Genomic DNA, 21,815 nt, shown 5'->3' on the forward strand with positions numbered 1-21,815 from the left:
AACTCCACGGAAAATGGAAAATTAATGGATTCTCTCTCCCTCTCTCTCCAACATTAAAGCTACTTCGCTGCATTTGAAAACTGAACTAATGGCGTTGCTGAAATGCGATTTGAGGTTGGAGGTTGTGTTTGGGCTGCTTTTGGATGGGGTTGTTGAGTACTGGAGATCTGAAACGTCTAAATGAGGACAGCCTTTGTTTCAGGTCTGCTTTAGTAGGCTGTCCTGTAGATTCCAAGCTAATTCATCTGCATTAGCAAAAAGCTAATGAACTTTTTGTGCATTTTTCTTGCTCTTTCATTTTAAATCTCATCTATTAGCGAGTCTTGAGAGGTTAATTAGCGCTATTACAAGCTCTCGCTAAGATCACAGCCGTTACGGTAATGTTTACCAAGAGCCGCTCGGCCCAGACCTCTCTGACTTCATTAATCATCTTAAAAGCACTCAGTTGAGTCGTAATGTTTAATTCAGCTCAACTCGTCAATGTTGCATGGCGCTAATAAATGCTAGTTCATCAATTTTCTCCCTCTATTTCTATTTCTTTTTTGATTCGTGGTTGGCTAAGTATTCCTATTTATGTGTAAATTAATACATCCGTTCGCAGTCCTGCCGTCGACATCCGCTCCTGATGAGATGCTTTTTGAAGAGCGGCGGTGGAAATGAAACATGGTGAAATATTAATATACACGGGTTACAGGATTTCGAGATTTGTGAGAAACGACAACTGTTGCGTTTTTAGCAAATTAACTGATTTAGCAATGCCTTGCTTCTTCAAAGAGCGTCTGTGTCTTTTTTTTAGGCTAGAAAGGTACACATGTATATAAAATATGGAGTGCATGGAATTTCAGAATCTTGCAAAAACCTGTGTCTAATTAAATAAACACCCACAATCATGTTTAACCGGTGCTAAATGCACTAAAATAGTAATGCACATTTGCAAGATTGAGAATTGTGCCATGCACATTGCATTTCAGCCACAATTCTTTCAGTAAATACAAATGGAATTTGCTTTGCTGAATATATTGTATGATAATACTAATGCATGTTAAATAAAGAGTTGCATCACTGTGTGTAGCATTTCAGTGCATCTTATTAACTAAACAACCACAATCAGTCAAAAAAAAAAAAAAATGAATAGGTGCTAAATTGACTAAAATAGTAATGTAGAATTGCACCATGAAAATTGCATTTCAGACACATTTTATTCATGAATTTAGAAATGTATCTTTATATAAAAAGGTTTTGCTTTACTGTGTATATGGTAATAGCAATGCATGTAAAAAACGGAGTTGCATTACATTTCAGTGCAAACTATTTAACCAGGGGCTAAATGCACTGAAATGCACCATGCAAATTGCATTTCAGCCACCATTTATTCTTAGTGAATTCCCTCCTGTATATAGTAGAAGTAGAAATTGCTTTCATGCATTTGTGGTAATATTCCATGCAAAAAAGAAATGTCTTATTAACTAAACACTCACAATTAGGTAAATGCTCTTAAAAAGTGATGCACAGTATCAAGATGGAGAATTGTGGCATGCATGCAAATTGAATAGAAGTTACAATGCATTTCAGTGCAAAATATTTAAGCAGGTGCTAAATGTGCCGAAATATAAAAGAACTGTGCCATGATGCAAATTAGATTTCGGCAACATTTCATTCTTAGTGGTATTTGCCTTATATATGATAATTTTCATAACTGATTTTTCATATATGGTTTATTTAGCTCATGTGAAGGTCTCATGTGGTGAATTCTTACTGTTGTTTTTAGCTGTCAAGTCACTATTGTGGTTGCTCTGGGATTCTTCCGGGTCGAGCACCAATGGCGTTGTGGCTTTCTGAAGAAGCTTTGAAATTCATGCTGAGAGGAGTGTGGTTGATGACTTACTGTAAATGACGCTTATCTATCTAGATCTCTCTCTAATCGGTTTATGGTATAAGTCAGGCTGAAACTATAAAGGACACTTTCAAAACCCCAGGGTACACATGCATTTTGATTTGGCACAGCTTTGTACAGTACGTGTTTGAGTGAACATATATCGTATCTGTATCTGAGATCTGCTTTGTAGTGCAAAAGTCATTATAGAATTAGCTAAGCTAGCCAATGGTAATCAGACGGACGCTTCAAAGGGTGAGGGAAGAAACTAGTGTCTTTGTAGATTGGCCTCAATTGGTTATTTCTCTTCAAAATTCCTCCTGGTAAAGTCTGGTCTTCTTCTCTCACCCTAGATGCAGATGTTTGCGGGGCAAGCGGGCAGTCATTACCCCCGTGCCCACCACAGCCCCATGCTAAACCCATCTGCCCGGATACTGCCCCACCCCATGAGTGCCCTGTCCCAGCTCAGCTCTCAGATTGGCCATGGCTCCTTTACGCACGGTTCCCCGTCATCGTCAGGAAGTCAGTCAGCCACGCCCTCCCCCTCAAGCTCCGCCCAGGAAGAGGAAGCAAAGTACCACTCAAAGGTACAAGAACCAGAACAACTACTTACAGGGCGATCAGCATGAAACTGCACGCTATTTAACAGTAGAACAGAGCGTTATCTCTTTAGATTGAGATTTACACACATACACAGTACAGACCAAAAGTTTGGAAACGATAAAATTTTTTATGTTTTTGAAAGAAGTTCTTCTGCTCATCTAGCCTGCATTTATTTGATCAAAAATACAGAAAAAACAGTAATATTGTGAAATATTATTACAACTTAAAATAATAGTTTTCTATTTGAATATACTTTAAAAAATAATTTATTCCTGTGATGCAAAGCTGAATTTTCAGCATCATTCCTCCAGCCTTCAGTGTCACATGTAACATCAGTCGATCACATGATCATTTAGAAATCATTCTAATATTCTGATTTATTATGAGTGTTGGAAACAGTTCTGCTGTCTAATATATTTGATCAATAAAAGGTTAAAAAGTACTGCATTTATTTAAAATAAAATAAAAATTCTAATAATATATATTCTAATAACATATTTTCTTTAATATCACTATCATCCTTGCAGAATAAAATTATTGATTTTATTTAAAGAAAAAAGAAAAAAAAATACTGACCCCAAATTAGTGACCAGTAGTGTATATTGTTATTACAAAATATTTATATTTTAAAAACATAGCTTCTTCTTTTTTTTTTTTTTTTTTTTTTTTTTACTTTTTATTCATCAAAGTATCCTAAAAAAGTATCACATGTTCTGAAAAAATATTAAGGAGCAGAACTGTTTCCAACTTTGATAATGAATCATCATATTAGAATGATTTCTAAAGATCATGTGATAATGATCCTAAAAATTCAGCTCTGCATCACAGAAATAAATGATAATTTAAAGTATAATAAATGTAAAAACAATTATTTTAAATTGTTATAATATATCACAATATTACATTTTTTTCTGTATTTTTGATCAAATAAATGCAGGCTTGATGAGCAGAAGAAACTTCTTTCAAAAACATTAAAAATAGTAATGTTTCCAAAAAACTTTTGGTCTGTACTGTATATATATATATATATATATATATATATATATATATATATATATATATATATATATATATATATATATATATATATATATGTATGTATATGTGTGTGTGTGTGTGTGTGTGTGGAAATTATTGTTAACCGTGATTAATATATGTGGTAGAGGTATTGTAAGTTCATGTTAGCGATTGCAATGGACTTTTCATCACTGATGCATTCAACTGGTCAAAAGTGACAGTAAAGACATTTATAATGTTACAAAAAATTGTAAAGAATTTTTCAAATAAATGCTGTTCTTCTTTGAATAGTGAAAAATAAAATGCATCACAGTTTCCACAAAAATATTGTGCAGCACAACTGTGTTCAACATTGATAATAATCAGAAATGTTTCTTGAGCAGTAAATCATCATATTATTCTGATTTCTGAAGATCATGTGACACTGAAGACTGGAGGAATGATGCTGAAAATACAGAAGTGCATCACAGAAATAAATTACACTTTAACACAGATTCATAGGTAGAAACAGCTGTTTTAATTTTATAGTATATATATTGCAATTTTTACTGTATTTTTAATCAAACGTTGAAATCACATTGGCTAAAGGATCATATATCATCAGTGATTTCATGGCAGGTCTCTCTTGAAAAGTTTATAGGTTATCGTTAAAAATCTGTTCCTCTTTTGGAAAAGAATGAATGTGATTTTTACTTCCGGAATCTGTCTGTTGTGCTCTATAGAGGAGCATAAACGGCAGACTTTAAGAGCTTTGAGAATAATTCCCCCTCTTTATTTAAAAGCAAACGATTTTCCATGTCTCAAAAGTGTTTACAAATCTCTGCATTTTAACTTCACGTCTTGACGTCTTTTGTTCCCTGTGATTTGTTGGCAAAAACATTACTCTGTTCTCTCTCTCTCTCTCTCTCTCTCTCGCTCTCCCTCTCTATCCCTCTTTTCATTTTCATTGTCCCAGAAAACCATTACTCCTGCTTGTCCGTCATCCTCTCCTTTTATTGGAAGTGTCAGTTTGAATTTAATTTGAATGTTGCATGTAATGCACAAGGCAGCTCGAAATCCCTCATTATCGCGACGCTGCATGCTTAATTGGATTGAAGAACACAAAGAGCGAATTAACTTACATGATGTTTAAATTACATTGTTCTTCAGTGGGCTTATGGAAGAGTCCGGCCTAATACAGCACAAAGTCCGGTGCAATTATACCCGGTTCGGGTAGTTTTAAAAAGCAAATCAAACTAGTGAAAGAAGTATTTGAGTCAGACTTAAATCCTGGTGGATTTTAATAATAACGCTGTCTGGACAACAGAAACAATTAGCACATTTCAGTCCCATCGGTCTTTCTTTTTCTGGAAATGCTTGTGAATCCAGTTCTGTTCATTGTACCAATGCACGCTAATGTATTTCTGGAATGTGCCGTGCGCTCATGGATGTCATATGTGTATTTGTTTGCGCTTAATTAAATGTATATAAATCTAAAGCATTTAATGGCTGGATTCCAGTCAGTTTTACAGAATGCATGTGCTGCTTTTTAGCTTGTGTTTGTGTCTGTGTGTCTTTGACATATGTTTTGTACATTCATGCATGTGAACGTGTGCTTTTTCGTGCATTAATTGAATCCTTAGTTTGAAAAATATGCAGCTGTGCATCTGTGCACATGTGAAAAACATGCATACAGTCATGCACATACTAGTGAATAAAACTCTTCATTATGGTACTGTAATGCACGCAAACACAAAAAACACATGAAGAATGAACATTGCATTCTCAGGGCTGGCACAAGTGTTGCTTTTAGCAGCATCAACAGGCAGTGCACTACATACTACATACTCAACATATTCACTGTACAAAAGAGAAAAGAGGGAAAAAAATGGACTGACAACTTGTTTGGACTAGATTCAAATCAAAACCTCACTTTGTATTTTGTTGCACAAATCTCAAACATATACAGTATGCTCACATTAATATTTCTAGAATGGAATTTAATTAATTCACAGCTTTATGTTGGACATGCAAAAGTTTATTTTCTGTGATGATGTATTTCCATTTAGAAATTCAGTATTTTTCTGGTGAACATTTCATTGAAATAGAATTTGAATCTTTTGAGAAGAAAAAAATCGTTTTGTTCACTTTTAGTACCTTTAAGATATAAAGTAAATGCAACAAAGGTCCAATTTTAAAATGCAATTAAAAACAAAACAAAAAAAAACAACAAGATTATTTGTTTCATAGACCGGGTTAAAGCTAGTGTTATTCTAGTATCATTTTTATTAATATTTTGAATTTGTTTTCTTTTTGTTTTCCATTTTCATTCAAATTTTAGTTTAAGGTTTAGTAAATTTGTTGTGCGTTTTTGTCATTTTTAGTATTTCTTTCACATGTTTCCAAATGTTTATTTCAGTTTTAGTCATTTTAGTGTATCATATCAATCTAAATTAAAAGAATTATAATAATAATGTTTTTATATATTTCATATCAGTTAAGGTTTATTTATTTATTTTGAGTTTCAATTTTAGTTTTAATTAATTACAATCCTGGTAAAAGCTGCTTCTTTTAAGAAAGTGAACAGAGTTTTTAATTTCATGTCGACTTTATTACACATTTTGACTCTGGTTAATGTTGTTTTATATGATGATAATCATGTAAATCACATGTAAAGTTAGACGTGTATGGAGATTATACAGCGGATGGATGCTACATTTGCTCTCTGCAAAATAGATTTTTTTTTTTTGTTGCTACGTTGAAAATGCTGATGAGAGAGAATGATGTTATCTAACCATCAAGTTCTGTCCTAGAAACCTCTTTCACTCATTTGCTGTTTTCAGTCCTGTTAAAGACAAAGATGTATTGTTCCTTTGTTTCTTACCACCACTCTTTCCATCCCCATTTCCACTGATTTAAATAATGCAATCGTATTTCTTTATTTTAAATGCACTGCGTTTTAGATGAAGAAGCGCGTATTAGTGTGCATCAGACATGAGATGATGCAGCACAGATTCAAATGGGATATTAACAACGTCTGCTGGACTCTCTGCATTAAGAAATCAATTTTAGCCGCAATGTTTCAGCGCCCTGAAGAAAGTCCGTGAGCTGTCAGAGCAGATTACGGCGCTGTCGCTTGACTGAAAGCATTCTGGAATTCAGTGCATCCCATTTTTATTTCATGATGTTTGAAGATAAAAGACAACCCACATTTGCATAGCCAAGCATGCATATGACTGGAACTGCAGTGCATGTTGGGAGACACAGGCTGTGGGTGTAAATGCACTCGAAGAACTCTTAGATATCAACAAACTAGACATGCATTTAATATTTCATTTTCATACTCTGCTCATCAAAGGAACTGAACTAGAATGACTTCCAGTGCTGATTCGTAGTCACAATGTACAACGTATTTGTTGAATTGCATGTAAATAAATGCATCTTTACTCATTTAATTTCTCTCTTCACCTTCAGATCACAGGAGAGAAGCGACCCTCCTCTGACATGATGAAGCCCAAGCCCAAACCTCAGAAGAAGAAGAAGAAGAAGGACCCCAACGAGCCGCAGAAGCCCGTCTCAGCCTACGCACTCTTCTTCAGGGACACTCAAGCCGCCATCAAGGGTCAGAACCCCAACGCCACCTTCGGAGACGTCTCCAAGATCGTGGCCTCCATGTGGGACAGTCTGGGAGAGGAACAGAAACAAGTGAGTGGATTCAGAACAACATTTTCTTGATCAGAAGTCACTCTTTTCTTGCTCAGGGGTCTCAGTAATTCAACATTTAACTGAGGTAAAAGCTTTGTCTGAGATGTCTGTAGATTGAAACAAAATTATGGATGGATGGATGGATGATGGATGGATGGATGGATGGGTGGATGGGGAATGGATTGAAAGATGCATGGATGGATGGATGAGTGGGTGGGTGGGTGGGTGGATGGATGATGGGTGGATGGACATGAATTATGGATAACGGATGGATGATGGATGGATGGATGATGGATGGATGGATGCATGGGTGGTTGGGTGGATGGATGGATGGTAGGATGTATGAATGGATGGATGATGGATGGATGGATGGATGGATAGGTGAATGGAAAGATGCGTGGATGGATGGATGGGTCGATGGATGGATGGTAGGATGCATGGATGGATGGATGGATGGATGGTAGGATGCATGGATGGATGGATGATGGATAGATGGATGGATGGAAATATGCTTGGGTGGATGGATGGATGGATGGTAGGATGCATGGATGGATGGATGATGGATGGATGGATGATGGGTGGATGGATGGATGGAAATATGCTTGGGTGGATGGATGGATGGATGGTAGGATGCATGGATGGATGGATGATGGCTGGATGCATGGATGGATGGATGGATGGATGGTAGGATGCATGGATGGATGGATGGATGGATGGTAGGATGCATGGATGGATGGATGATGGATAGATGGATGGATGGAAATATGCTTGGATGGATGGATGGATGGTAGGATGCATGGATGGATGGATGATGGATGGATGGATGATGGGTGGATGGATGGATGGAAATATGCTTGGGTGGATGGATGGATGGATGGTAGGATGCATGGATGGATGGATGATGGATAGATGGATGGATGGAAATATGCTTGGGTGGATGGATGGATGGATGGTAGGATGCATGGATGGATGGATGATGGATGGATGGATGATGGGTGGATGGATGATGGCTGGATGGGTGGGTGGATGGATGGATGGATGGTAGGATGCATGGATGGATGGATGATGGATAGATGGATGGATGGAAAGATGCATGAGTGGATGGATGTGGACAGTTGGGCAGATAGATAGATAGATAGATAGATAGATAGATAGATAGATAGATAGATAGATAGATAGATAGATAGATAGATAGATAGATAGATAGATAGATAGATAGATAGATAGATAGATAGATTATTTGATGAAAAGAAAGAACAGCATGCATTTGAAACAGAATCTTTTGAACTAAATGTATCCTTATTGAAAAATAAGTGCTGATTTCTTCCAAAAAGCTCAACCGTTTGAACAGTAGTGAAGTTATATATGTGACCAGTTGATTTGTGTTGAGTAATTCTTTACTCTGTGTTGATGTGCATGGGAACATGTGTGTGTTTGAGTCAGTGATGAGCTTTGTATACTGTAAGCTCGACTGAAGCGCACGTGTGTGTGTGTGTGTGTGTGAGGGCTGCTGTATTTTTAGCATATCCTCTGTAACACACGGCTGCGATTGCTTGTCAAATAAGAGCACCTGCCTCACGTTCCCCCTTTCTCTCGCTCGCCTTTCTTCTTCTTCTGAGAGCTGCTGTGTCCTTTTATTTGCAGTTAATTTTTGCCTCCTTCACTCTCCCCTCTTCAGCATGAATCTTCATTTTGCCGCTGACACCCTTGAATGTGAATTCCTCATTTCCCGGCCTCTTTTTATTTATATCTGTTGCCTGGTGATTCGATCATGCTGAGAATACGAGATTAGCCATCACCCGGCGCCCTTCAGTTCCCCTCAAGGACATCTGCTCTCCCAAATCTTATTGTTTGTGCATTTTAACCCTTCGACAGCTGGAAGACTCAGCTGTAGGAAACGTCTAGGCTCCGTTTGGTTTGGTGTGTTTCCTTCTGATTGTGTTTTTATATTTATCTGGTATAACAAGGTGACTTTGGTAGGAACAATGGTTCCTCTGTGAATCTGTTCTGTATGAGGTCTTGAGGATGCATGTCCCCGAGGTGCGTTTAATTCGCTGATTAGCGCTGATTATGTCATCTTTCCCTGAGATCATCACTACTGACTTCTGACGTGTAGAAAGTTCTGTTTCAGGGCACGTTTCAATCCCTAGTGAGCTGCCTACTTAGACAGCATGTGTTTGCATTAGGCTCTTCCAAAAATCTAATTTCAGATCAGTTATGATTCCTATACTGCTCATATTATGGTACACTGTTCAAATTATTTTTTAAAGTTGTAAATAAAGAATACCGTTGCACGTTTTACAATAAAATACGATTTTAGTCTACTTTGAAACATTACATTCTATTAAGTGTGTTACTTGTCATTTTACTGTAATTATTTGTGAAATTTACAATTTTGTACAAGTTTAATTCATAGAATTACAGTAAATCCTACAGTAAAAATTCACTATATATACAATTAAATATATATATATATATATATATATAAATTTTTTACTTTTTTAAAAACATACACCATTTTATTTATACTGTTTTACACTTTTACTCTGAAGGGCATATTCGGCGAGTTTTTGTGTTTATAAACAGTGAAAGCTGGAAAAAAAATATTTAATATATTTTATTTCATTATTTATTATTTTATTTATTTTTTTATTTATGTCATTTTCTGCTTTATTTTAATTTGCCAAATGTATTTTACATTTTTGAGTGAAACAATTTCAAAGTAAATTGCATGTTGAAAACGTTTTACTTATTTTTATTGAATTATTTTAATGTTTTATTTCATGTGTTATTTATGTGAGTTACAAATATTTTCAAAGTAAATGTGAGATTAAATTTTTTCAGTCTTTTTACCATTTTTTTTTTTTACTCTAGGGCCGTATTCGATGAGCTTTAGTGCCATAATCTATGAAGACAAGTGCAACATTATTTTTCCTGTCCTCTGAGGGGAGTATTGTGTGAAGAGCTGCTCTGATTGGGCCATTAGTGGATGATTGATAGGCCTCTGCTCCAATAGATGACTGTCATTTCTTTAGCGATGGCCCTGACCTATCAGTCATTGAATGATGAATATGTTAAATGATGGAGAACCACCCTCTCAACCGCAGGCAATAAGTCCTCGCTGCCTAACATTTATTCACTGGTTAGAGAAGCTCCAGAGCTCCAGTCACATCCGCTTCATTAAGGACAAAAACAAACACGTTCTTATGTCTTGTATAGTTTTATTAGATTTTGTTTTATTTTATTAATTATTTTAATGTTATTTAGATTAGTATTTTATATTATTAATTATTTTATCTTATCTTATTAATTTTAATTTTTTTATAATTATTATTATTTTTTATTTTTTTTCATATTATAGATATTTTTATTTAGCATTGTTATATTCATTAATTAATCTTATTATAATTTTTTTATATTTTTATAATGATTGCCATCTTTTTTATTTAGTATGTTATTTATCTTATCTTATTAATTTTAGATTTTTTTATAATTATAATTATTTTTATTTTTTTTCATATTTTAGATATTTTTATTTAGCATTGTTGTATTCATTAATTAATCTTATTATAATTTTTTTTTATATTTTTATAATGATTGCCATCTTTTTATTTAGTATGTTATTTTATTCTTTGTTATTATTAGTAATTATTTTTATTTTAACATGTTTTTATGTTTTACTTTTTAAATTTACTATTTTATATTATTGATTATTATTTTAATATAATTTATCATTATAATTTTTTTTTTAATATTGTAATTTTTTACATTTTAAATTAAGTGTTTTATTTAATTTATTATTTAAAATTATTTTATAATTATTTGCATATTTAAGATATTTTCTCTCTCTCTCTCTTTTATTTTTATTTTTGTACGTTTTTCCTGTATTTTATGTGTAAATCTCAAAAACGTCCGGATATATTTCAGACATATTTCACACTTAATATTTCATTAAAATTAAGAAAATAAATAAATAAAATAAAACCTTGAAAATTTAGAACATTTCTCCACCACATTCTCATTACTGTAATGTGAAAAATAGAACTTATTTAAATGTTATTAAAAGTAGTATTTAAATATCATCAACTGTAAAAAAAAACAAAAAAAAAAAACAAGATTTTTCAAAGATTTAAATAAAATAAAGATATTGAAGTGTTTAACAAGAAAATTAAGTGTTTCATTTTGAGAAATTTCATATTTAATTAAATTTGTTACCTGCTGTTTCTTTGTAGTTAATTGAGACATTTACTTTTAATATTGTTTCAAAATGAATCCTACACAAATAATAAAATAAATCAGTATTGAAGCATTTATTTAATATATGTTAATTTAAATTTAAATTTAAAATAGTAAAAAAAGTTAAAATCCTTATATATATATATATATATATATATATATATATATATATATATATATATATATATATATATATATATATATATATATATATATATATATATATATATATATATATATATATAATAGTAAAAAAAACTCAAATGTTACCAAGTGCATTAGAGTAATACAAATTTGGGATGTCATGTGACCGTGGCTTCGTGTCTTTGTGTATAATGATCTTGTTCTCTTGTTCTCCGCTGGGAACATCACAAGTCTGTTTTATTAATTATGAAGCTTTTCTCTTCTGGAGGGTCTGTGTCTCGTGTTGTTTCTCCTTCTGAAGCTCTTCTTCAGATTCGCTCCTGATTCTCTCCCTCTTTACACCCGTACCCCGTGTCTCAGGGTCTCACCAGTTATTGTTTTCCATAATTAAGCGGTTATCAAACATGAACATTTCATTAAGGTACAATTACAGCTAATTGTGCGGGGGGCGAGCGGCCCGGCGCTCCGTTACTCCGAATACACATCGACCTGCTCCTTCTCTGACGGTTTCAATCGCTAATGAATCCGCTCACTTTGGAATAATTAGAAATCCTTAGGCATGGTAATGTATTTAAGAGCTGCTGTCGTTAGGGACACTCATTAGCAGAGGTTAAATTAATTTGGAACCAAAGCTGCTGGGAGATCCTCGGGAGTTCATTACTACAAAAGCGACGCCACCTCGTTCAATATTTAACCCTCGCCACGCAAGGTCACAAACTCATGCTCGGTGAAGGTATTCATGTTTTTGGATGTTATTTGTGTTTTTTTGATTAAATGTTGGTTAAAATCGACTTCTCAGTACGGTTCAAGCATACTTTCAGATCAACAGTTACTGTCATAATAAAAAACCTGAACTGACGTCTCACAAATCAACTATCAAATAATAAACTACAGGAACTAGAAGAAGCTACATTAAATTAAATTACATTTTATTTTATTTTATTTTATTTTATTTTATTTTATTTTATTTTATTTTTGAATGCAAATTTAATTTAATTTGTTATTTAATTTAATTAATTAATTTATTTATTTATTTTTATTTAAATACAAATGTAATCTTAATTTTTATTAAAATTTTATTATTTTTTAATGTTTAATTTTAAAATATATATATTTGGATTTTTTTTAGATAGATTAACTGTTACATTTATTTATTATATTATTAATGTATTATATCATTAGTTATTATTTATTTATTTATTGCCCATTATAATCATGAAAATGTGGCACATTTACCCCCTAAATTCCCATTATTAAAATTAGACAATTAAATAATTATATTGAAAGTTGAAGTATCCCAAACTCTAGAGGAGACAGATGTGGGATCTGAAGGAAGTGTTTGCACATATGTAATCTCAGTGCTGAGATATTCAGGAGATCTGTATTTTTCTTCCTTCGGGAGCACAGTGTCTGATGTTTCCCCTCATCAGCTGAAGTCATTCTGATGGCCGTCCCAGTTTCGCAGGGAATTGGCTGCACTTGTTGCCAAAAATAAATGCAAACCGTGATTCTGGGACGGTGAAATGACTGACAAGCAATTACATTAGCCTGCATTGCATTGCATTCACTTTATTTGTCTTTCTCTTCCACAACCTCCAGCCTTTTCTTTCCTCTTCTTTTGTGCTGTTTCTTTGATGTTCACTTAGAAATCTGTCTGCCTCAATCTGAACCCAGAAAGAATGATTTTGTTTGAAACATATAGTTAATTGACTTCCATTATGAATTATTAATTATTAATTCCATTATGCTGTATTTACAGTCACATGCAATATGCAACATGCACTGTAAAACATGATAATGCTTAAATAAAATAAAATATATATATCTGTGTGGTCAACTGAAATAAAATAAGCTGAAGTGTTAAAATAACAAAAAAAACTGATATATAAATAAATAAAATATTTAAAAATAATTAATTAAATATAAAAAATAGAATAGTAACATGACAAAAGCACATTAAAAATTACTATGCAATACATTGTAAAAAATTATTATTATTATTATTATTTGTTTTGCTCAGTATTTATGCTTAAAGCAATAAAAAATAAATAAATCAATCAAGACAATATCAAATGTTATTTTGTCTCTCAAGTAACTGTGTCTTGATTGGAACTGGTTTAAAAAAATAAATAAATAAATAATAATTGGTAAATAAATTTGAAATAAAACAAACATTAACTGAAATAAAATAATAAAATATATAAATATTTAAATCAAATAAAATATGTAAAAAAAAAAAAAAAAAAATTTAATGCAAAATGCAGCATTTCTTATTTTAATTTAGTTCACCTCGAAGTACTAAAATAACTAAAACCAACATATATTAATAAAAATTAACACTTAAAACTACATAGATGTATATTTTAAAATATACATATCAAAATAACACTGATTTGTACTGGAAAATAAGACAAAACACTGAGCGAGCTTTCTCTCTCTCCCTGCACTGAGACAGTAAAGACCCGAGGACTAGATCTGAGGCTAAACTAACGTCTGTGTTTCAGATGCATGAGGTTGAAAGTTGTTGACACGGCACTGACCAGGTGCAAAGCAAAGGTTAACTGTTGATATTGCAGCATTACGTGTGTGTGTGTGTGTGTGTGTGTGTTTATTCACAGTTGTGTTTGGTCTCCTCGCAGGCATACAAACGGAAAACAGAAGCAGCGAAGAAGGAGTACCTGAAGGCCCTGGCAGCGTACAGAGCCAGTCTGGTGTCTAAGGTAAATGAGCGAGTTCACGTCTGAGATATCTGCGGGTCAGCGCTGATGTTTGGGGGAACGTTAGACTAAAAGATCTCAGCTCAGTCTCAAGGGAAGAGAATAAATCAGACTCTCTCATTATTTACTCACCTTCATGTCAGGCCTTCATAGGACTTGATATAAGAAATATAGTGCATGCATATAATCTACTTTTGAGTTTTTTTTTTTTGTTTTTTTTTTTTGAGACCAGTGTTGTTATTGTCAACTAAAACTAAAGATTTTACTATAAAACGCTATCGTTGTTGATTAAATTAAAATGTATTAAATATTAGAAAGGAACAGTTGCATAGCAAATAAGGGAAACTATGTAAAACTGAAAAAACACTTAAATAAATTAAAGCTAAAACGTGTAAAAATAATATAAATATATAAAATGACAAAAGCACATAAAAGTTGTAGAAATTAAATCTGAAAATATTTATTTTATTATAATTAAATGTGATTTAAAGTGATAGTTCAGACAAGATAATGAAGCTTCTCTTATTATTCGCTTAATAAACTTCCTCATAAAACCCTTTTTAATTAAAATTAAGTTACATTTTGAGACCAGTGTTGTTATTGTTAACAAACTTAAAAGCTAAAATTAATAAAAATCTGTAATCAGACAAAATTACTAAAACTTAAATTCAAATCTGAATATATCAAGACTTTGTCATTATTTATTCACCTTCAGTCTATCATATGACAACTATTGAGATTTTTATTTTTTTCATGATACATTTTTTTATGATTTATTTTAATTTATTTTTTATTTATTTTTTTGGGACCAGTGTTGTTATTTTTACATTTTATAAATAATAATTAAAAAAAATATTCGATTAAAATAAATCAAAATAAGACTAATAATGTAAACTAAGTGCTTTGGCAACTGAGACAGATATAAATTAAACATTTAAAAAAAGTAATCACAATGACATTCCCACATAATAAAATAAAAAATAAATAAAAAATATAATTTAATCTGAAAATATAAAAATAAAAGCTAAATTCAAATGCTATAAATAACACTGTGAAAGGTATGATCCTGATGCACTGATTTTGAATAGAAATAAACCAAAAATTCTCCTCAGTTTAACAGGTTTGGAGTGACATGAGAGTGAATAAATGATGACAGATTTTTCTTTTCTGTGTGAACTGATCCTCTATTCTTCATTCTGTTGGCACGCTCGTGTATACAATCCCAAAAATAGCATCATTAGCTCAAACCGTGTACATAAGTGTGTCGGTGATATTCATCTCTGTCATGTTTCTGCGGTCACTAACTTGTTTTAATCTATTAGATTGCACCGTCTGCGTAATCCATAAATCGATAGCTAATTTGTGACAGATTCAAATGAGCAGAAATCAGCACGATCTGTCGTTTCATCGCATGCGTTCATCTGCATAATAAAACGCAAGCGATTTCAAACCACTAATTTTACATTCATTGTTTCTCTTTTGAAAAACGCAAATTGCATTTTCATGCTAAACACTCTCTCTCCTTTTCCATACCTCGCTCTCGGAGATCCTTGGCCCGAAACAAGAGCGCTGATTAAGCCCTGAATACAGTATTCATCAACCTCGGAGGCTTTTATTAAACGCCTTTCTCGTCCTTCATTGCGTATAATTAAATATTTCGTCAAAATCGTGTTTTTGCCAGATGCTTTGATTGATGTGTTCGTATACTCTCATGCATTGAAAAGCACGATAGAGAGATCGTTTCCTCGACTCAAAACCTGAAACATACACTTATGAAAAGAGGGGGACTCTTTTAGTTATAAATGAGGTTTTTATGCACTTTTTTTGTTGGGATGAAGAGCGTGTTTGAGACTAAAGCATGAGAAGAATGGGCGGGAAATGTGAAGTTTGAGAGTTTTTAAACTCATGCACCTGCTGCTTTTTTATAATGTGATGCATTACTCTCTAGAAGTTTTAAGATTAATATGGGTTTGTGTATGTGAAAAACAACATTTTCTGATGTTATTTTTATAAATGAGAGTCTTAAAGGGACAGTGCATGCAAAAATCAAACAAATCCTTAACTTGTTTGAAACTTGGATGAGTTTCTGTCTGGAATTAAAAAAAATAAAATAAAAAAAAAAGATATTTTGAAAAATGAGTAACCAAATATTTTCTGGTACCCATTGACTTCCATAGTATTTTTTTTCCATACTATGGAAGTCAATGGGTGCCAGCAACTGTTTGGTTACTAACATTGTTCAAAATAGATTATTTTGTATGTGTTCAACAGAAGAAAGAAATGCATACATGTTAAAAGTTTGATGTTTTGGGTGAAAATAAAAAGTAAACACGTCGTCTGTGATCTTGTTTAGAGTTTGTGTGAAATATGAAGTGGTTAATCTTTTGAAACCGATCTTATGGTGCGTGATGATGTATGTTCAGGACCTGGACAATCTCCACTTGTTTAATTTAAAGAGAGATGTTTGGAAATGTCCGAAGCAGATGTGCTCGCTCAAACAGCGCTTGCTTTCCCATTTGGATTTGCTTGCTTTCTTTGTGAATGCAGATTCGTCCCTAGATCTCTTCATGTTGATCGGTTTAGATGTTCTGCTCGATATATACGAGGCGTTATGAAGTTGATGTTGATGTCATGCACTGACATTTGAAATACATATTGACATATTTGTGATGCATGCTCCCGTGTAAAACAGTAATGACACAATGCTCTGCCATAAGCCTGACTAATCTAAATACTCACGCTTCTTAGTGTGTTTCATGAGTTTGTTGCACTTTCTCCTCAAGGACAAATCTTATTTATGCTTCATTTAATGAAATGATTCTCCTAAAGTGCAGACTTTGGATCTTGGCAAATCTGAGCACAGCTTGAGATGCCTTTCTTAAATACCATCCTTCACTGCATATACAGTAGTTAAATATTTCATCGAAATCTGTTTTTGCAATATGCTTTTACCGATGAGTTCATATTCTCTAATGCATTGAAAAGGAGGAAAATATAATAGACGGAATTGGTCTTTTTCACAACGTTTTTTCTCCTAAATGTCCTCAGAAGAGACAAAAATAAAAGCAATTGTGTCATCTGATCAGAAATGTTTGAGTTGAATGCATACTTTTTCTCAGGAGAAATATCTGAGAAGTACACTTTATTTTGCAAAAGAGATTAAGTAAATCTCATTTCTAATTTCCATTTGCAGTTTTTCCTCAAATCATGCAGGAAACGTGATTATTAAGTTTTTGAGTTTTATACGCAAAATGTAAAAATAAAAATAAAAATTGCTTGGGAATTGCCAGTAAATTTCACAATTAATTCATAATTAAAATAATAAAAAAAAGTTTTTCATGCACCTTTGTTGTTGGGAGGATGAAGGGTGTATTTGAGACTAAAGCAGAAGTAGAAACAATTAGGGAAATGTTTTTATGCATAAATTAATGCTGGGCAATGATTAATCCCAATTAATTTCATTCAAAATATTTTTTTTGTGTACATAATATATGTGTATACTGTGTTTATTTATTATGCATATGCATGCATATATTAAATAAAGATTTTTCCAAAGAAATGTATATATATAGCATCAATATGATGTGCATGTTCTCTGTCAGACCTACAGTGACCCGGTGGAGAACAAAAGCGTCCAGTCTAGTCAGCCGTCGTCACACATGATGGGCCCCAACGCCTCCCTGTACAGCGTCCCGCCCCAGCCCTCCTCCCCGTACCTGGGCCCCAGCCCCTTCCCTCTCTCAGACCTCCAGAGCTACGCGGCGGGGGCTCCCAGACACGGCCTGCCCCGTTCGGCCATGCTGCCCGCGCTCAGTGCCTCTCCCCCAGCATCCTTCCAGATCAGCCCTCCCCTCCACCAGCAGCTCTCTCTGCACCAGGGCTCCCTCCTCAACCAGCCAATCCGCATGCAGCAGGTCCAGTCACAGCCAATCATCTCTCACCAGATGGGCCTCCAGGCTCCACTGCACTCCCCACCCCCAGGACAGCAGGTTAGTGTGCATTCTGGGAAACACCACATGTGCTTGTGTTTATGGGGTACGACTGGAACGGCACACTGCCATTGAATATTGTGCATAGAAATTTCCCAGTTCCCAGTTACCCTGACCACAAAATCAGTCATAAGGGTCAACTGACTGAGACTGAGATTTATGCATGAATATGCTGAATAAATTAGCTTTCCATTGATGTATGGTTTGTAAGGATATTTAGAACAAAATATTAAATATAAATTAATAAATTTTGAGAAAATGGTGTTTAAAGTTGTTCAAATGCAGTTCTTAGCAATGCATATTATCAATCAAAAATAAAGTTTTGATATATTTACGGTAGGAGGTTTACTAAATATCTTCATGGAACATGATCTTTACTTAATATTCTAATTATTTTTGGCATAAAAGAAAAATCTAGAATTTTGACCCATACAATATATTGTTGGCTATTGGTACCTGTGCTACTTATGACTGCTTTTGTGCTCCAGGGTCACAAATGTACAACTGTACAACTCTATCCTATAATGTTATGCGCTCAACTTGACCTTTCATTTCCAGCGTTCATTTGATTTTCTAAATGCAAATAACATTTTTTTTTCCTAAATAATATCTGGACGTGATTTCTTAATTTAAACATAAAGTTGCATACCAATTTTTTTTTATATACAATATATAACATATATTTCAAACATGGCCATAGTAACATTTATCAATGCTACAATGCTTGAAATTACTATTTTGGAAAAAAAATAGCATACAGTGTATATTTGCAGTGTGCAGTAAACAGTATGGTAGTATTCCATTCCAAACTTGCCATGATTTAAGGTGTAATTTTTTTAAATCTTATTTTTAGGTGGAAAACAAATGAAACACACAGTATTTATCCCCTGGTTTTTGTTAAAGACTGTAATAGTGGTGATCAGAGTTTTAGCAGGAACTAATGTTGTTGGGAAATTGTTATGAAGTTAAGCTGGAAAAGGAAAGGTCATCTTAAGCGAGCAGCTAGCTGTTGCAGTGTGAGGTGAAATGAGATGAAGTGAGAACTGGGGTGGAGGATGTGTTGTTTTGAAGGTGTTGTCTTTGTCAAAAGATGCCGTGTGAAGTGAAAAGGTCTGATTTTTCAAAGCACCATCAGTGTTTAGCACCTCCCTGCAGAGAAGCAATAAAAGAGAACATTCTATCAGCTGTGAGAAAATAAGAAGTGAGAAATAAATTATAGGTTTAATTCTTGGAATGCATTTTTAATTTTTAAATAGCATGCTTTACATTTTCAGAATTTAATTAAAATTACAGTTTTGTATGTTAAGTATGTAAATTAGGGCCTCAGACTTGCATTGCATTGATCAAGCATTCATATTTGTATAATTGCATATGCTAAAATGCTAATAATATACTGTATGTGTGTTCTCTCTCTTCTAGGGATTCTCTCACTTACAGTCCGAGTATCAGAAGAGTGTGGGGGGGTCTCAGTCTCCAGGGGCTCCGAACCCAGCGGGCCAGAACCCCGACTGGGACAGCGAGTACTGCAACCGGGAATGCGGCGGAAACCACTGCAGGTAAACAGTGTGTTTGTTACGATGTTAACTGCACTTGTCCCATGAGACTTGTGTGTCATGGGACTTGGTGAGCGTGTGTAGGCAGTGTGTGTGGTTTCAGAGCAGTGCGGCATGAATTATTTATTGTGTAATATAACAATGCAATGCAAAAACCACATACAATAACAAAGTTAAAAGACTGGTACACCAAAAATGAAAAATCTGTCATTATTTATTCACCTCATGTCATTCCAAACCTGTATGACTTTCTTATGTGGAACACAAAAGTATATATTTAGCAGAATGTTCACACTCCTATAAAGTATTGACTAAAAGCATCTTAATTTTCATTACCTTGGTTTTTAGTGTTCTAAAGTCATATGATAGATCTGAAGAAAACTTTGAGTGAATACAGTAATCCTTTTTATTATTTTTTTTCTCAAATTCCATTTTATTTTCATATTCATTTTTCTGCATAATTGTTTTTTCTCTAACATACATTTATTAAAAGTTTATTACTAAATTTGATTACTAAATTTTTAGGGCACTATGATTTTTTTCTCTCAAATTCCATTTTCTTTATATATATATATATTTTTTTTACAAATTCTGTGTTTTCTGTTTATTTTTTTCTGTATTACATTTTAATGGTTTACTAATAATCAAAAAGCATTTCTAATTCATAAAAATAACTTTTTTACAAATAAAATCACAAAAATACAATGGTCCATGTCGTGATTTAAGTGTACTGACCATATTTTGATTAATTCTTTCAAAATTTGACACATTCCTTGACATTCTATATTGTACAGTAAATTCAATTTTAATGACTTTTTATGCCAATATTTTATTCTGCAATTCCATATGCATTTTCTTCATCACAGCCCTAGGATTGATGTTACGATGTTGAGGATTTCCTTTTGGTTGCTCAGACGTTTTGGTCAATATCTTTATTTTTGTTCAGTGGATTGGTTTGAATTTTGGTGTGGAGTGACATGAGGGTGAGTCAATAATGACACAATTGTCGTTTTTGGCTGAAAATTTTCTCAGGAGAACTTTTGGAGTTTAAGAAAAAAAAAGCAAGGTATTAACGTTTTCCTGAAACTGGTTTGCTTCTCATTGTTTCACAGTGGCAGTATGATAGGCAGGGACAAGCCACTCTACCTCACTTGAAGCAAAACAAGGAGAACGGAAAGAGAAAAGATGAAACAACACCAGGGAGTCCCCGGCACCCTTCCCAGACATCATCAGTTTCCCTCAGTGTCATTTTTCATTCGTTTTTAGAAGGATGTGTGTGTGTACGCGTTCTGAAGACTACTAGTGATCCTTTCATTTTTGCCAAGCACTTAAAAATGTACAGGCCTCTCCGTCAGAGACCTCAGAGAGCACTCACCCTGTCTCTGAATAAACTTAAAAGAAAAACACAAAAAAAGATGTATATAAAACTGAAAAGGAAAAAAAATAAATAAAGCAAACTACCATTAAACTGGCCCTCAGGGCAAATGAGCTTTAACTAAAACAGAGGAGAACTCTCCTCGTAGTTTCTCAGTTACTTTCCCTCTGGTCTCATTTTTATTTTATTTTCGTTTTTTTGTTTTGCTGTTGTACTTACTGTTGTATTTATTTCCTGCTTGCAACATAGCGCTTCTTTTGGCTTTACTTTAGAGAAAATACTCTTCTGAGTGCGATACGTTGCTGTTCAACTAATGCTCTGTGAATTTTAGGCAAAAAATACAAATAAAATAGACAGGAAAAAAGTAATACGCAAATGGAAAAATTGATACAAACAACTTCTTTTTGTAATTTTAAAGACCCGTGTAGGTCTTTGTTGATCTGTCACAGTGTGATTGTAAATATCACTTTTTTGGGGGGCGGTCAAATTGGGAAGATGAAGTCCAGATATTTTTTCTTCTTCTTTAATATTACTTATAATTCATTGATTTGTATTTTAAATGGTATTTTGTGAATGCGTGCGGGTGTGAATGAGCGTGTGTGAGTGTATTTGTGTGTTGTGTAA

At 33.5% G+C, this 21,815-nt stretch overlaps 1 protein-coding gene across 5 annotated transcripts in view; it reads left to right on the forward strand.

The window, feature by feature from the left end:
- LOC127959309 (thymocyte selection-associated high mobility group box protein TOX-like) overlaps positions 1-21,230 on the forward strand; it is a 154,482-nt gene extending 133,252 nt beyond the window's left edge. For 3 of the 5 annotated variants that reach the window (XM_052558388.1, XM_052558389.1, XM_052558390.1), the window contains 6 exons: positions 2,227-2,460; positions 6,947-7,177; positions 14,197-14,277; positions 17,877-18,263; positions 19,683-19,819; positions 20,929-21,230. In XM_052558388.1, the coding sequence (XP_052414348.1) occupies positions 2,227-2,460; positions 6,947-7,177; positions 14,197-14,277; positions 17,877-18,263; positions 19,683-19,819; positions 20,929-20,971 (1,113 nt within the window). In that variant the 3' untranslated portion in view covers positions 20,972-21,230. The remainder of the gene's footprint in view (positions 1-2,226; positions 2,461-6,946; positions 7,178-14,196; positions 14,278-17,876; positions 18,264-19,682; positions 19,820-20,928) is intronic. The other 2 variants (XM_052558391.1, XM_052558392.1) reach the window with 1 other exon arrangement.
- Positions 21,231-21,815: the final 585 nt, after the last annotated feature.

The sequence above is a fragment of the Carassius gibelio genome, chromosome B6 (assembly GCF_023724105.1).
Source record: "Carassius gibelio isolate Cgi1373 ecotype wild population from Czech Republic chromosome B6, carGib1.2-hapl.c, whole genome shotgun sequence".
NCBI classification, from domain to species: Eukaryota; Metazoa; Chordata; class Actinopteri; order Cypriniformes; family Cyprinidae; genus Carassius; species Carassius gibelio.